Source organism: Haliotis rubra, unplaced genomic scaffold (assembly GCF_003918875.1).
Source record: "Haliotis rubra isolate DU_JTF1 unplaced genomic scaffold, ASM391887v1 Scf155, whole genome shotgun sequence".
In the NCBI taxonomy this organism is placed as follows: Eukaryota; Metazoa; Mollusca; class Gastropoda; order Lepetellida; family Haliotidae; genus Haliotis; species Haliotis rubra.
Genome location: NW_025765503.1, coordinates 564053 through 581732, shown reverse-complemented (window position 1 = coordinate 581732; position 17680 = coordinate 564053). Strand labels below are relative to the sequence as shown.

The window sequence follows — 17680 nt, the reverse complement described above, 5'->3', positions numbered from 1 at the left end:
TCAAAAAGGCCACGTCAGATAGAACCTCAAGTAGATCTTATCAACTGTTCCACGAGATCATAGTGAGTGAGTGAGTGAGTTTAGTTTTACGCCGCTTTTAGCAATATTCCAGCAATATCACGGCGGGGGACACCAGAAATGGACTTAACACATTGTGCCCATGTGGGGAATCGAACCCGGGTTTTCGGCGTGACGAGCGAACGCCTTAACCACGAGGCTACCCCACCGCCCCCCACGACATCATAACAATTGTACTTCTCAGTAGGTCCCATCAAGTGTGGCTTGAGAAAGGTTCCCTCAACTGTGATCTCAAAAACTCACCAGTTATGACCCAGATTCAGTCAATTAGCCACTCAGGTTCCATGAACTCTGACCTCAAACAGATCCCATCTAACAAATCCATTTCCGCGTCCGGTAAATCGAAAGCATTCGGGATGAATAAGAAAAACAACCATATTTTGTTCAGATGAAGGGATTGGTTTATTAACAAAATATAACAACATATGATACACGCTGTGGAGGACCAAATGGCGATGTGTGCTTAGTATTGAAACAATGAATATAAGTGAGTCGTCTCCTATATCTACAGTATACAAACTTTAAACTCGCCGCAACACTCGCAGGGTCGGACGTGTTTCCATGTTCAGCACTTTGGAATATACAAGTTACAAGGAGTTCTCATCAGTAGAAAAATAGCCAATGACGTGCTGCCACGTAACTTTTACGTCATCGAAAGTCGTAGTAAAAACTATACATTTTTCACTGATAAACCAATACAGGCACAAAACATGCATAGTCTTATTTGTACATTGTATGAAATTAAATAACATAGGTCTAGATAGATAGGTATATATATGTGACATATGATGACATATGATGACATTTTGAAAGACTTATGAGTTTATAAACTCACGCTAAGATTGTGGGGGTATCTTTAAGGCACTATTAAGGAAGACGTCATTTGACGTTTGTAAGCGTAATAAGGCATGTTGGTGAACGTATTCCGTATCTGCAATATCCAAGCCGTTCATCTTACATTTCTGGGTGAAAGGCGATACATGTTCATCACACTAATATCATGTACATCATTAAGTCATTTCCTTCATCTATCAAATGCATCCATTAGAGTCATAGTGTTAAAGTCGAGGTAATTTGAACTTCTGTATAAGAATAACTCTCGCATCAGGCGGCGTCGGTTAGCACACGCTCTATCTACTGTAGTTGTCAATGTTTATCAGACATAAATAAATGCGGCATTCCGTTTGCTACCCGTTTATCAGCTTCGGATGTCGTCGTCGTCGTATCGTCGCAGATCTACGCTACTACAACATCCGCCGTGCACGTTGTCGTTTCCGTGGCAAGAGACACGTGCTGTTATCAGCTGGAAGCATTTCGTTGCATTGTGTTTTGTATAAACCCAATGTACACTATTTACATAGTTAGCTAATTGAATACATTAGCCGAGACATGTAGAGCTCTGTGAAGGACTATATATTTGTATTAGCACCGGGTATGGAACCGGTGGCTAGGTCACCCTCCCACCTCTCGTCCCACTTCTCGTCCTGTCTCGTCCCTCTGCCTGTGTCCGTCGCACTCGCAGCTGGGACCATCAACGTCACGCGCACATCATGCACTGGTTCAGCTTCTCTTATCACAGAATCACGTGACTTTCTCCACCAATGACTCGCCACCTCGCCATGTATGGTGTGAGACCACGAGAAACATTGAGACCAATAGGAAATGGGCCAGCCCAATCTCTAGAGACTATGAGTTGTAGACTCATGTACACAGCCGCAGTTATCACATAAATAATATGCGCCAGGATCTGACGTCAGGGGAAGTCTCTAAGTCATTACTAAAGCCTTATTTCACGGCCTTCTTTCGTACTGACGCCTTTTCTGGAGAATCTGTTTTTGTGGAGGTTGTTCCTCTCATGGAGAGGCGCTCTTTTGGTTTATTGAGTCCAATTCGTTTCAGGAAGGACGGGGATTTGTCCATAGAACTTCCTTCCGAATCGTTTTCAGTCACAGTCGAAAGTGAATTGTTCATGGTACTTTTGTCTGGAGATTCAGACTTTTTCACACTTCCGATTTTGTTGAGGAAAGGCCTTCCTTTCTTCTCCGACTGAGTCTTCTCCCGATCTGTCACCGGAGTTTCTGCGTGCGATGGCTTGGGCGTGGACGATCTGGATGACGGGAGCCTCAGACTGGAGGTTCGAGTGAGGGGTGATGTTGTTGCTGGGGACATGGCGCGTGATGCTGATGGGGGTGGTGGGGCGTGTCTTTTGGTCCTGGGAGGGGCGGAAGGTGATGGGGAGTCTGTGTTCTTCTGTGCTTTAGATGAAGCAGTAGGGGACATGAATGAAGGTTTCTTCTTTCCATCAGATGACACGGGAGTTGAGCTCCTCTTGGTTTCAGCTGAGGTTGACCCCAATAATGAACTCCTTTTGGAAGACGTCACCCTCATGGACTGGGTTCTGTTGAGAGTGGAGGGAGTAGTAGGCCTGGAACTACCTGCTGGGGTTGTGGGTCGGGAGGATGGAGACAATGTGTTGTTCAGCCTGGTCTTGGTCGGGGAACTGGTTGTCGATGTTGATGAAGACAAGCTTGTGTTGGAACCTCCCACCTTAGATTTGTTCAGATTTGTACCTGGAGAGCCGGTGGAGAGACGAGACTTTGTACCACGGATGGAAGTCCTTGCTGCTGTATTTCTGGTGAAGGATGTGGAAGCAGATGCCCGTGTAGCAGCTTCAGCCCGCATGGATGCTCGCGCAGAGATGTTGCGACTCAGAGTGCTAGGTGAAGGTGAAGCCCTGCCGTTATCAGTGCCAGTGGAGTCGGCCCTAACTCTTGCTGAGGCGCAAGCTGTACCTTTCATAAAACCAGGAATTGAGCGACCCGTCTTTGCCTTTGTTTGGGTTTTAGGCGTATCTTTAGGCGTAGATGGTCTGGAAGTCTTTGGAGAAGTTGCTCTTTTCACTGAATTGACGGGTGTCGTTTTACTGTTCATTTCAGACTCTTTTTCACTCCAAACTTCCTCCTTTGAAGTGCCATGACCACTATCTGGAGATGTTGCTGAATACTCAACTGATGAATCTAGAGAGGAGTTCTTGCTGATCTGTCCTTGACTGCTGGCCATGACGGACGCTGTCCAGCTCTCTGTTCTTTGCTTACGACTGTCTTCTTCAGGCAGTGCTGCATTGGTTATTAGGTCGCTGTTGGCAGCCCTGTATCTGTGTGAGTCGGCTTTCCTTGAGAGAATCGGTGTGCTTAGGAATTCAGAGTCTACGTTACTACTAAGAGACGTTCTCTGTGAGACAGTTCCTGACATGCTTTCAAATCCTTCATCACGTTCATTGCTACTGGCGTAACTACTGGCATAGCTGCTTCTTGAACCCACTTCGTTCTTGAGATCCTGGTCCTGGTCATGATGATGTAAACGATTGTGAGGCATCAGGTGTCCATCATGATCAGTGATATTATCATAACCACTGATCCTTCTCTTGTCGTTTCGCTTCTGGCGCCACTTGGCCATGGCTGTTAATGGACTTTCATCATCAGGCTCAAACTGACGATTCCTCATGTTATGACGAGCTACAGACGGGTCTACATTCGAGTAACCAGGCTCGGAATTATTTTGACAGATTGGGGATACTCGCTGAGTCTTCTCTTCCATGCCCACACTTCTCCTCCTTTGTTCTGGGGAGGAGTCACCATCACTCAGGTTATCAGCTTGCAGTGTTTCAGTTGAGGTGTTGGTAGATTTGATGGAGAGACGACTCTGACTTTTTGGGCTGTCACTCTTTGCGGATGAAGGACGTCGTTCTGGTATTTTCATCATTTCATTGTCACTGTCATCGCTGGGAACGTACACACCATGCCGACGAGGATCCATAGACAGTCGACTAGCACTCCCTCTGAGTATTGCACGTTTCTCGTCAGTGGTATCAGGGGCACTACCACTATTCCGTATCGTGAACTCATCCTTTTGGTTCATCGCATTTCTTGCAACCGATTCATCATAGCTTTTAGACCGGCTCATGCCAACCTCTAGCTCCTTGAGGGCTTTATCTACAGAGTCCTTCTCCACATTACTCTTGCATCTGCTACTTGCTGAGTCACTTTCTGGTTTCTTGGAACCGAACCGGTCTCTATTGAACTTTTGCTTCCCTGTCAGTTTCCCAGACTTCTCATTCTTTTCTCTGTCAGGGCTCACCTTGCTTTCATCAGCTTCTCCGATGGACTTTCGTCTAGGGGGAACAACAGGACTCTTGGTAGGTTCTGGCCCTTCTGTTGGTGAATGTACCTTTGTATCTGGCTCAGTTTGCTTCTGTTTTAAAGCACTCTGTACTTCATCGAGGGAAACATGAGCCCGTTTCTTTCTTGTTTCTCTTTTGGTTTTGAGAAGGAGTTCAGAATTGGGAGTGGAAGACCTGCTATCGTCTTTAGACATAAGTTCAGGTCCAGCACTTACAGGCCTCTTTTGCATTGGCCGGGAAACACCAACACTATCTATAGCCCGGTCGGTGTCTTCTATCTTCTTCAAGACATGGTCGATATCTGTGCCCATTTTCTGACTGATCTGAGCACGGATGGACAGTTTACCACTATTCAAATCAGAATCATCTCGAGATCTTTTCTCATGATCTTTCATAGACCTTAGGAATATGTCCAATTCAGCAGGATCCAAACTGCTCTGGAAACGCTTAAAAAGTCTTTCCCGCGTTTTAACTAGTTTCTCATTCGAGTCACTGTTATTATTATCATTTTCAAGACCGGTAATATCGGATCTAGTATCTCCGTTAACGCTGGTATCATTACCCACACTGATCACAGGAGTCACAAGTTTGGATTTTTCATCAATGGTTTCAAGAGGTCGAGGCGATTCTGGACCAGAAATATTTACCCGCCATCTATTATTTGCCTTGGGAGACTCAGATCCTGAATTTAAAGGAATATCAAGCTTCTTGGGAGTATCTGGGAGCTTCCTTGCTCTTTTTTCAACATCCTCTGATGGAGGAGGCGTCTTAGTGACATCGGGACTGTCACTTCTACCTTTTTGATACAATTTCCGTTTAACCCTTTCAAGAACGTCATCCTTGCTATCATCGTCAGCTTTCCCTGAAGAAGTAGACACTACACTGTCACTGTCACTGTTATAACGCCTTGACGTCGTCTTGTCATACATGCTGCGGGTCCTTCTGAATGGACGAACTGGAGCATCGCCTGGTAATGACTCAGAAGAAGGACGATCAGCGGATGTAACTTTCACTTCCTTCGCAGAACTAGGATCTGGTGAAGCACGACTCTGTTGATCTGTTACGCGAGGAGAAGGGGCTCTTTCCCTGTCTATTATGTCCAGCAATCCTTTTCTATCCTTCCTCTTCCGCCTCAAACTACCATACCGATCAAACGCAAGATCTGGTCCTTTCTTGTCCTCACCAACATTATCATTCAAGAATTCTATAAGGGAAGCGTCATCCTCAGTAGCATAGCTCTTCCTGGATCTGGTTTTCTGGATGTCTGGCACGGCATCCTCAAGGCTACTGCATGTACTCTCAGTGTCCGTCGTGTCCAGACTCTTATCCTCCAGCTTCTCAGACTTCCTCATGCTTCTTCTCGTGCTTCTCCTCCCAGTACCATTCCGAACAAACGGAGTGTCAGCAGCCGGAGCAGCATCACCCATCCCACTGATGAGGCCACTAGCAACGTCCAGATTCACCTTCTGAACCTTCTTCACACTGAAGCTTCCATCGTTGTATTTCTTGTTGGTCACCCCGGATCTCACATCAGCCAACAGCATGTCCACGATGGAACCGTTCTCAGGACTAGTTGGGGAACTTCGGTCCATTGACATATCCCCTGGTTCCTTCAAACCTTCAGCTGCAAGAGAACAAATACGTTTAGACTGGTGTTACATAGTTTATGAGGGCACTACAACTGATCCAAAACACTGAAAAGGTCAGGTCGTGTAAAAGATAGCTTTGGAATGATCATAAGAACTAAACTGCTGACCAAAGAATACATTTATAATCTGTATTTTTAAAATACAAACGTTACTGGCTAAAAAAAGACGCCGAACGACTGCAATTTTAAGATCCAACACACGGCTATGCCACTCGTATGCAATAAATACATTACAGTCGAATCTCCATTTTCTGTTTCACATATAGCCAGCATCAAACATGGGATTCTACCTTCTTTTGCACGACTGTTTAGTGGAATGTTACATAACTGTAAATGCAAATATACCTTGCGTAAACGCAAATGACCACTACTGACCTTGTTTTTCAGCCAGTTTCTTGGAATTCTCCGACTCCTTCTGCCTTCTCCTGGCTTCAGCCTTCTCCTCCTGTACACGTCGAGATTTGTTCTCCTGCAAAACAGTCATAAAACGTCAGACACATGACGCTGATCGCGGTACTATATGTCAAACATTGATATATGATTTGACTGAACTTTTAGTCATACTGGAAGATTGAAATTGTATTATTACCCAGTACATATCTATATTGTCTTAAGACTTTTCTTCCTTATACCCTTCCAAAAACAAAACACATTATATCTATATAAGTAACTTAACCACACAAACAAAATTTTAGTATTCCAAGCACTACAGCATGCCTTACGGGAACACCATCCAAGTCGTTACACGTTACTTTGAAATACAAGTAAATCACTATCAATATACTCCAAGATCTCTGTGCCTCACCTCTATAGCCTTCTTGAATCTGTCCATAAATATCTGCAGTGTCTTGAAGCAATCTTCCAGTTTGAAGCTTGATGCCTCTTCACAGAAGAAGTCGGCCAACTCCAGACGGAGAGCGTCTATGTCCTTCAAGTCTTCCTGCAGCTCCAGCACCTCCTCATTGGCTTCCTGGAATGCAAGAACAAATGATTAGTTGCTGGGATACGATTACAAAAGATTACAAAAGATCTAAGATGAATATTCGTAACTTTAATACATTCCTGTAAAAATTAAATAATTGCCTTCTATTGTGACTGGTTGTACAAAACGTATCCAACGGTAAGTCTTTATGTTTTCGTTTCAAAACGTAGCAAAATGTTCATTCAGTTCTTAAATATCAACACGGCTGTTCATGATTTGGGTGGTTGATTTCGACAATTGTGGTAATATGTTAAATAGGTTATTCCCAGATCAGCCCACCAACAAGGTAGAAAATATCAACGTTGACTAGTAGAACAATTACAAGTGTCAATACCTGCCCAAAATATCTCAACCATACACATGCACAAACATAACTCATTCGGTGAGTACGTGGGTATAAACAGCGATCCAATATTGACTCAAACATATATGGTCACGACTGTTTTCCCAAACTGTCACATATCAAACGCCAAGGTTTACTCGAAATCCCCGATCTAGCCACCAAACAATTAGAAGTAAGTGAATTCTGTGCGTGGTGGCCATAACGTCAAAATAGTCTCCCTTTTTCTCACGGTATCTGATGACATAACTGTATCCCATAACCGGTCGGGCGTTATAGCTCTGTATCACATATCTCGCCCCTGGCTTAGGTAAACACACCCGTGTTATAACGTACTGGAACACGCCAAGCACCAACATAGGTATGGGAGGAGGACTGTAGCAGATTGACACGGGAAGCCCCCAAATTAGAGGCTTCGTAGGCCAAGAGGCTAAAAGGTCGGAATACATATGAGAAGTATTATTAATATGTTCTGAAGAAGCAGGGGAACATTTCTTTAATCTGCGGAGGGTAAAGTTTAGGCTGCGTTTAGTGATCTAGTCATTAAGGCGAGACAGGATGGTGTGATACATTGTACCTGTGAGGTAATTGAACCCAGGCCGTTCCCGTGACGAGTGAACGCTGTAACTACTATTCTACCTTGCTACCCAATTGGTTTAGGGACCGCCTCCGTGGTGTAGTGGTTAGAGCGTCCGCCCGGAGAGCGGAAGGTCGCGGGTTCGATCCCCGACCGCGTCATATCAAAAGACGTTAAAGTAAGGTACTTGTTGGTCCCTGCCTGGCGCTCGGCATTAATGGGTACAACAAGGACTGGTCGGCTCGGAGTCAGTATAATGTGTCTGAGTGGGGTATTCATGCTTCACTGCGGCATGGTATCTCAGTGGGCTAGCACTATAAAACCAGCTTCAGTCTGGGCTAGTACAAGCAGCCGCACATACACATACACACGCATGCACGTCGTCATATGAGCGAAATATTCTCAAGTACGACGTAAAACCCAATTTCACCTCACCTCACCTCACCTCACCTCATTGGTTTAGGGATTTCAGATATTGCCAGCCAACTCACCACATCTGTACTTGCCAACACTGTAAGGTCTCCTATACAATTATGACGACTCCATGTCGGGGTAATTGGGTTAATTTGGGTTAGAAGTTCGTAACTTTATGTGAGAAACACAGATGTACCCACCATTAGGAAAGACGCCATCTGGGATTTGAAGTCATCGCCAGTCTTGCTGATCTGGTCAGATATGTCCTTGACCTTGGTGGTGATGCTCTTGATGTCTGACATTAGACTGTCCATGGCAGTACTGGAAGAGAGGAAGGAGACATCATTATCGCATCTACCCCGACATCAACGTCTCTAACGACCACGTCACCTGTGTTCATCATTATAACCCAGAACAGATGTAGAGGAGACACTTTAACACTATGGTACGAGTGAATTAGTTTTAACGCCGCTTAAACGTTATTTCAGTTAAGCCACGACGTTCAGTTTAAAGCGAGAGCACAAGTGAAGGTTCTCAAGTTGTACCACCTAAGAACGAGCACGGATACGATGCTTGCAGGCCGAAGATAATTACACCATCGCAATCTTCAGAGGGGCGCCAGCGATGGACAATGGGTAATATTCCTTGTGGTGAACACACCCAGAACTATGCCACCCAATCACTCGTTCGACAATGACACCTCCTTTTTAGGTGCAGTAGTCGTGACTACCAAGAGAGGATAACATACATGCCTTGTTAAAAACCTCTTTAACGAACTTAAGTCCGTAGCGGAATGCGGTCTGTCTCCGAACAACGACTTGACTTTAAAGGTCATATACTACGAGTACTTAATATGGACTTGAAGTGCGTGGTTTTGTGTACGTTAATGGATTCGCTGTCTGCACTATTGGAATGAATAACATCAAGCGTATAACGGGACCTGGCTGCACTCTGTGCATGTACTACTGATACCGCAGGTCAGATCATGTCATGGTGCAGCCCCCATGTTGCCTCGGCGTCAGGTCATAACATCAGTCCTATGTGTGACAGCCGGTTCCCCTTGACCCGCCCTAACGCTACCCCCGATGTCGATGAGTGTAGGAATGCCATGACGACGTGACGGGGTGAGCAACGACATCACAACATTCCAGTAAACTGCATACAGAGCCGGCAGTGTGTCTCCAGTAGGTCTGGTCAGGTTCACAATGAAATATCAGAGGTATTGTGTTCTACAAGACGTAACCGGGATCAAAGAGGATATCACACTTCGCCATGTTTACTCTTAACGTTATTTCATAACAACTGCACTTTCCTGCGCTCTGACACACAGTCAGCACGTGAAGAAATGCATTCATGTACTTCATACGTGATTGTGTTCACAAACCTTATATAACAGTGCATTGGGGTGGTTTGGTCTTTAAAAAATCTTTGTATTGCCTCATATGCTCTTGATCAGCATATGCAAGGGGCATTTTACAAAGTAATCTCAGCGTCACGGCTGTCGTACCCCAATGCTTTAACACAGACTTAGGAAAGCCGTAACAGTAATGTCGCTTTGTAAAACGGTTCTCTGAAATCGAGAACTTTATAGACAAGAAAAGGATACCGTTTACTTTCTGACAAAGTCCTTGTGTTATCTTGGAGGAAGAGGAAACTGCATGGTTGATCTGACACAACACAGGGAACATTTAATGTTACAGAACATTAATGTTTTATATTTATTACAATAACAAAAACAGAAACCTACTTGGAAGCATCCTTCAAGAACGTCATCTCCTCTGGAAAGTTCAGAAGCTTTGGGTTCTTCTGCTCTGCTTCCTGGAAACGAGATGAAATCCAAATGAATAATTGCCACATATGTATTACATCATGGTGTTTTGCTACACTGGTCGCCCTCGCGCAAACACCAGGTGTCCACTGGCATTAATTTTCATGTGTGATTTGCTACCGGTCCATGTCTGTAAACTGTCACAATGTCCTCAATGTGTCATACATTACCGAACAATGACACATAGCTTTACTGTTTTCCACGATGTACAGGGTTCACTTATCCAACACACTGAAATGAGTAAGTGGGTATAGTTTTACGCCGCTTTTAGCAATATCACAGCGGGGACACCAGAAATGGGCTCCACACATGGTACCCATGTGGCTAATCGAGCCGGGTCTTCGGCGTGATGAGCGAACGCTTTAACCACTAGGCTACCCACCGCCGCTACTGAAGTGAAACCACGTTTAAGCTTACCTGTGCGACATAATGAAGCAAATTCATTCGAGGTTTGTTTGCTCTGATCTCTGTGAGCTTCAGCAGTGACGACAGCTTAAACCCGGCAGCGTTGCCGGCATGGTTACCCTGCAAGGAGATAATTATGTGCAATTAAAAACACCACTAGCTTCAAATTGACTCGGAACAGGTATTACTCACCGAGCCATAATCTTTTCTTAATGACACGAATAAATACACAGCGTCTCTTTTTATTATAATCATATAAACGGATCCGGATAATTACATATCTATCTATGCTTGAATACGTAATCTGCTGCTTGCATGATGGTGATGATTGTAGGCATAATGTCATTGTCGGAATAGCTTAGTGGGAAGATGAATCCACTTCCTGCACAGTCATTGTGAATAAGCAAGTGCGTTTGGTGATGTACAGTGAAATCTCCTTAATCCGGACACTACCGTTCTGGGGTAAACGTCCAGACTAACAAATGTCCGGATTAACAAATGTCCGGACTACCAAATCTGTATATATAAACAGGTCCCAAACAAAACACCAGATGGACAGGTGTCTGGATTTCGGTCCGGAATCATAAAGTTACGCTGTATTTTCAACTAAAGCAACATCACAGCGACAACGATGAGTGAGTGAGTGAGTGAGATTAGTTTTACTCCGCACTCAGCAATATTACAGCTATATTGCGGCGGTCCGTAAATAGTGGAGTCTGGACCAGACAATCCAGTGATCAACAGCATGAGCATCTATCTTCGCATTTGGGATACGATGACGTGTGTCAACCAAGTCAGCGAAAATGACCACCCGATCCCGTTAGTCGCCTCTTACGACAAGCCTTTGGTTACTGAAAACGGGTATGAACAGCGATGGCACACGACGTGACAACCGTAAGAAAGGTGGTATCCGATTCAAAAGGGTCTGGACTACGGAGGTTTAATTGTGTTTTGAACTTGAACAACAGCTTCCGCAACAACGATTACACATAACGTGATTCTTTGACAACTCGTGTGAGAGGAGGTTGCAGCGCGGTACTGCTTGTGAGAAATTAACCTCTTTGTTTACAAATCTAACTAAAGGTCGTGTCTCTTTGTTAGTTAGTTTGTTAACTTTCCATGAACAAAGCTGAGCGGCCCACATAAAGCTGGTTTAGTAAACGCTAGAATGACAAGTCGGTTACGGCGGTCGACTTACCGCGTTCAAGTAATTTCCAGCAATCAACACCAGGTAAATCAGCTCACGTAGGGACCGGCTCTCTTTGATCTCTGAAATATACAAAGAAAAGTGATTAGCTTAATTTATTCTAATGTGCGTTTATATACTCTGTTGACATTAACAATATCCGGACGCACGTCTTGTTTTACTAAACAGCACGACAATGAGTGATCCGATCCCCTTGCGATAAAACCTAATATATAGCGCCAAAACACGACTCCCGTACATTGAGCTGTAAACAGCAGAAAATTCGTGTTGAAAGTAATCTTTTCACATCGCTGAGGGCACTCTCAGAAGCCCGTTGAAGGGTCCGGTCCTTCGGTGCATGCTGTAATACAAGTCCTAAAAGAGGGTGAAACTTGTTCGTAGTCCTTGTACACGTGGTCTTAGCGTTATTTATACAACAACCACCACGATCACCTAATCACCGATCTAACTTTGCAGAAAATTGCATGTGTCTTCATAATGCGCCCTCACAACATTCTCTTCAGCTGAAACCCTGTAATCATATCATTAGGGCCGGATTTGTTCAGTGGAGTGTAATGCTCCGCTATAGGTACTTAGGTAAGTATGTGGTATGTTTATGTAATCGCTTGTTGAACACTTCCGATGACAAGGGCCCTGATGTTTGATCATGTAATGTGATTTGGGTACGTAATGAAGAGATGGGACTTCAGAGGTGAGGGTTGGGGAGGGAGGGGGGTCACAAATTGCGGGGTGAGACAAAGACGAGATGAGGGATTTTGGGCACGTAATAAAGAAATGGGGCTTCAGAGGTGAGGGTTGGGGAGCGGGGATGGGGAGGGAGGGGGTCATAGACTGGGGGTGAGTCGAGATTGGATCAGGGACTGAGAAAGCAGATAGGGGTGGGGGAGACAAGATGAAGTTGCGGCTGCAGAGGTGGTGTAATGATGATGATGATGATGATGATGATGATGGTAGTGATAGTGAGCGTAGAGCACGGAGGGTGATGGGTGTTGGGGGAGATGTGATGATGTTGCGGCTGCAGAGAATGATAGAGTAAAGACGATGATGATGATGATGATGATGATGATGATGATACATTGGGGATTTAACGTGCGCTTTCAGACATATATTTCGCACTCGGTGGAGCGAGGCAGTAGAGAAGAGATGTAAGCGGGTAGCATGGAGGATGAGGGTCGGGGGTGGGGTGGGGTGAGGAGAGATTGAAGCACAGGGATGCATCAACCTGTCAAAACAATCCCTGTTTATCTTACAAGACACTGAACTCTTCATAATATTGATACACATAATACATTCGCGTGCGGCAGGGAACATGTTGATGTTATATAACTGTTAAGTGTCCGTGCGTGACGGCCAGGGAAGAGGCTGAGTCCAGTTATGTTGACCGCGGCGAACAGACAGCCCTGGTCGGGTTTCAAAACCACTTACACAAATCCTCCCCACCAATTACAATATCATAGCGGGGCGCACCGATCTACATACATATCATGGCTGGACATGGCAGTTCGCGAGACAGATTTCAAGGTAGAGTTACGACCGACAGGACATATTTGTAAAAAAACCATCACTAACAGAATTGAATTGTGTAGTGGGGCGGGATTGGAATGAGGGGGTAGTATCACAGCACGGGAGGTAATGGGGGAGGGATGGCCAGCACTATTCAAATGGGGTAAACAACGCATTTCACAGCTCTTACAATTACAGGAAGGTTTACATGGAGGCTCACAAGGTATACTCTTCACCGCATTCTTTGAATATCTGAGCAAATGTATTTAGTTCAGCCGATGCAACAATTTGCTGAATTCTCTCAACCACAATAAATTCAAGTTCAGCGAAAGTGAGTTTCCATTGAGAAGTTGATATTGGTATAATAATATACATGTACCATACTTTCAATAATAGCAGTTGTGACTGTTTATACTGGTAATGCTAATAGCCTGATAAAAAAATGACTGTTAAAAGAAACTTTACATCCACGTTTGATGCTGGCTACAAATGAAACCAAAACAGTTAAATCCAATGGCGGTGCTCTTGATAGGGGTATGGCAGTTGGGTTTCGGTCTTGTCTGCTGTGTTTAGGGGACTGGATAATCTGATGATTATGGGGATGATATGGTCGTCGTCATCATCGTCGTAGTCGTCATCATCATCATCATCACTACCATCATCATCACAATATACACGTCAATGATGACGCTCAGTAACCGACGGCTCCTACCTTTAGCAGCAGCGATGATGGCTTCCACAGAAGGGCCTATCCATTCCATGTTGGCGTGGAACTCTTCCTTGATCAGCATCCCGTCGATGCGGAGCCTGTAGCTGCAAGACAACGTCGGATTCTAAACATCTGATGGCGTTTCAGGGAATAATACACTGGACTTTTTATGTTTCAGACTTTTGTCAGCACGTCCCAAGTATTAACACTCTCATTGTTTGTGAATCGTTAAACGACTCTAAACATCGTCCAGTTGACAATGAAGAGCCTGGCAAAAACATCCGCCTTCAGGCACACGCATAAATGTCACATTAAGAAGCTGCATTAATCCAGTTCACTTTAACATATATGTGCTGTTTCAATTAGCTTCACCGTAATGCGGAAAAAAGAAAAGATTCTGTCAATCAAATTAACTCGCTTGTCGAGTTTCCCCCCTGAAATGATGAATGCCTCGGACACCTGACCTACATAACACTCCGAGGAGGTACATATATATGGCCCCTGTAACCACGAACATAATTATATTTCTGTGAACATGTTTAAATCTTTCGAAGTACCCAGGACAACAAGCTAAAGTGGTACAGCCAGCTCAGGGTGAATAGGCAGTTACCGGACCATTATTACAACATATAAAAAAGATGAAAGGGTCTTCTCGTCCGGTCGCATGACCCCACCGTCTCAGAGTCCATGCGTCCCCCCCTCGGTTGCCTGAGGGGGTGCGGGGGTATAGGATTTATTACAAGGCTTTGGGGGACGTAAGATCACGATGTCCTATCCGGGTGCTCTCTTAACATACTGGCGTCTAGATCATAAACATCCCATCAAAAAGCTATACCAGCAGAGATTGTTTATCGTATAGCACTAAACAATGTCTGAAGGGTTAGCTATTGTTAATAAACCTTTCTATCGCAGCGTAACACATGGTTATCTGAAGCTGCGGAAAGTTATCATGAATACTTGGAATCAGTCGAAAGGAAGATGCAATTTAACCCCGTTTATCCATACGGATTGTGTCCGGATAAACAGAATATGGACAATTTCCCGAATTGTTCCGCTTCAGGTTAAGATTTGATTGACTATGATATCTCGCCTTATACCGACAGGTCAGACAAATGGTGAACGCATCAGCTACTAGAACGTCCTCTTTATAAAGCAAAGAGAGCGTGTCATAGACTTGATGTTCCTTCAGGCCTCAGTACACCATGGGTATTCAAAAGATGGATGTTCTGCAGTGTATGTTTCATGTTCAACGTACTTTGGCAAGCCGAGAAGGCACACGAAGAACTTTTCAGCATGTCCTAGCTTCTCTTTGTCGCCATCGAAACTTCGGAAGACTTCAATCTGGAAAGAGAAAATGATGTGATTATGAGATGCTTGTTAATGTTAACACAGATAAAGATGGCTCGTTTAGATTTGGATGGAAAGGTCGATAAGACCCCCATATGACTGTGGCAGTCAGAAGTCCAGGCAGCATGTCCTTCGATTGTCAATATAACCAATAACTTTCAATGTACACCAATCCTTCGATTACTAAGTACTATTTCTTTATAAGACTGAAAATGCTGAAAATAATTTAGTGTATGTTTTTGCAAGGGAGAGACGTGTGTATGTGTGTGTGTGTTTGAGAGAGAGCGAGAGAGAGAGAGAGAGAGAGAGAGAGAGAGAGAGAGAGAGAGAGACGTGGAATACGAGACGGAGGTACTGAGCACGTGCGGACGGAAGAGTTGTTCATACCTCATCAACTGGCGGGAGAATCTTCTGCAGACCCTTTAACTTTTCAGCTCCGAATTTTGCACTGCTACCTTCTCTCAACAGACGAACTATCTCTTCATTCGGCATCTTGAATTGCTTCAAGAAAATGTTGACGTTGAGACTTCGTTTGCCGTCCAGAAGGTTGATCTGGTGATAGAAAGGTCAAGGTTACCAAGGGAAACAATCGAAATGTTCGTTAAATGACGTTAAAAAGTTTGATTTGAAGGAGAAGAAGGTTTATAAAGGCGACAATGATTCAATAGTCAACATTTGCCCACTTTGGATTTCATCAGGGTAAAATGGGCTGGGATTATAAAAGAGGATATTTAACATAAAAGATATGGGAATGTTTGAATCCACTTCAAACGCGTCTGATAAACAGGAAGTGTTTAACACCTACACAATAATTCATTCCGATTGAGAGAAACGGGTAAAATGTACATTTGTCGCAACATTTAACATTAAACCACGGTTCATTGATACATTATCCACTACGCCAGGTATATATTAAAACGCATCAATGTTTTGATCGTCTGCTTAATACGTGAAGGTATATTGATTAGATCAAGACTAAACACCCGACAGTAACGTTGACTCATACACCCGGGGGCCTGTGTCAAACGCATTATCACCAAATCTGTCCCCCTAGACTCCGATCCCCTCACTACCCTAGTCTGTCACTGGATCAGTGGCGGGACGACAAGGAAGACACGCAAGTGTGTGAGGCGAAGCTCAAAAATCGTTACGTAAACCTCAAAGTTGGTCCGATCTACGAGTTTTTTTACACCGATATATTGACAAAAATGCCTAGTCATATTTCCATTCACGATTATCATTTATCAGTGGAGATCAGTGATACCCTACCCGTCACTGACGGAGGAGTCTTTTGTCTATGATGAGAAAGACACTGGTTTTCTGGGTCAGAATTGACGGGCTAAATGACTTGAAAGTATCTAAGCAGCGATCTTCTTCCACTTTACGCATGCGCGGTTCCGAGGCTCATCTCTAACATTGGAAGGGTAGAGCAGACGACATTTAAGCTGCTGCCTGTGCATGCAGACAATGGAGGTTGACGAGCGGGTAATGTTGGTAACCCCTATGCATATTTTTCCACGCCACCCTGATGGTTCTGAGTTTTCCTAGACCCCACACGCGCTGTCTACTCGACGTGCTTTCTCGCCACTGCCATCAGATTTACGTGTCTGTGGAACATCAGTGGGGATAGGCCGTCGGTGGGTTAATATCAAACATGAAAACAAACTTAGTGATCTATCCTAACATGCACATCTTCAATGCTGTCAACCGGAGGACGACTTGATGTTAGGAATCTCGTTAAACTGGTCGTAAACATGGGGACGGTTTACGCTGTAATTTGAACAGGGATGGAAGCGGAAAGTTCGTCTGTTGCTGGAACAATATGTATGGTAGAGGGAACCTAGTCACGAATACGTCAGCTGTGGTGATATAATACCCTAGAGAGGCTATAACTATAACGACAGACTCCTATTGTGTGTCGCGGTGATACACTCGTTGTTTCAACGTCATGCGCGGCTAACTTCTTCCAGGGACAATCTCTTGTTCCGTATCTATGTCACAGACGGGATTGTCTTACCTGGTCCCAACACAAAATAGCGAGAGTCTAGTACCAGATTCATAAACATGTGTCTTAGTTGTAAGCAAGCTGCAAGCTAATGTATCCATTACTGGTGACGTTCAAAAACGTCATATTTTTATTAATGCTCACCTCACAGTTCTCTCTCTTCTTCTCTTGGGTGCCCGGGGCATCCGATCGGGCGGCTGGTCGGGGCTGTGCAACGCTGAACAACTCATCCATCTTATGATAGTCCACTTTATAGTTGTTGAACAGTTTGCCAACCAACGTCCACAAGTTACTCTTGCCCATCACTTTGTTCATTGAAATCTTATGCCATTGAAACGTCCTCATCTTTGACTTAGGTTTGGGCACATTGACCTGTGGGAGGTTAGAAGCCGGTGCTTTGGGTGCGCCACCCGGAGGTGGGGAAGGGGGAGGGCATCCTGGGGGTGGAGGTGGAGGG

General features: G+C 44.5%; 1 protein-coding gene across 1 annotated transcript in view; it reads right to left on the bottom strand.

The window, feature by feature from the left end:
• Window positions 1-461: 461 nt before the first annotated feature.
• The window catches only part of LOC124270821, a 58547-nt gene continuing 41328 nt past the window's right edge, over window positions 462-17680 (bottom strand). The window contains 11 exon segments of the mRNA XM_046705879.1: window positions 462-5882; window positions 6282-6375; window positions 6712-6876; window positions 8420-8540; window positions 9967-10037; window positions 10465-10572; window positions 11651-11721; window positions 13875-13975; window positions 15127-15212; window positions 15606-15770; window positions 17368-17679. Of these exon segments, the coding sequence (XP_046561835.1) occupies window positions 1864-5882; window positions 6282-6375; window positions 6712-6876; window positions 8420-8540; window positions 9967-10037; window positions 10465-10572; window positions 11651-11721; window positions 13875-13975; window positions 15127-15212; window positions 15606-15770; window positions 17368-17679 (5313 nt within the window). The 3' untranslated portion in view covers window positions 462-1863.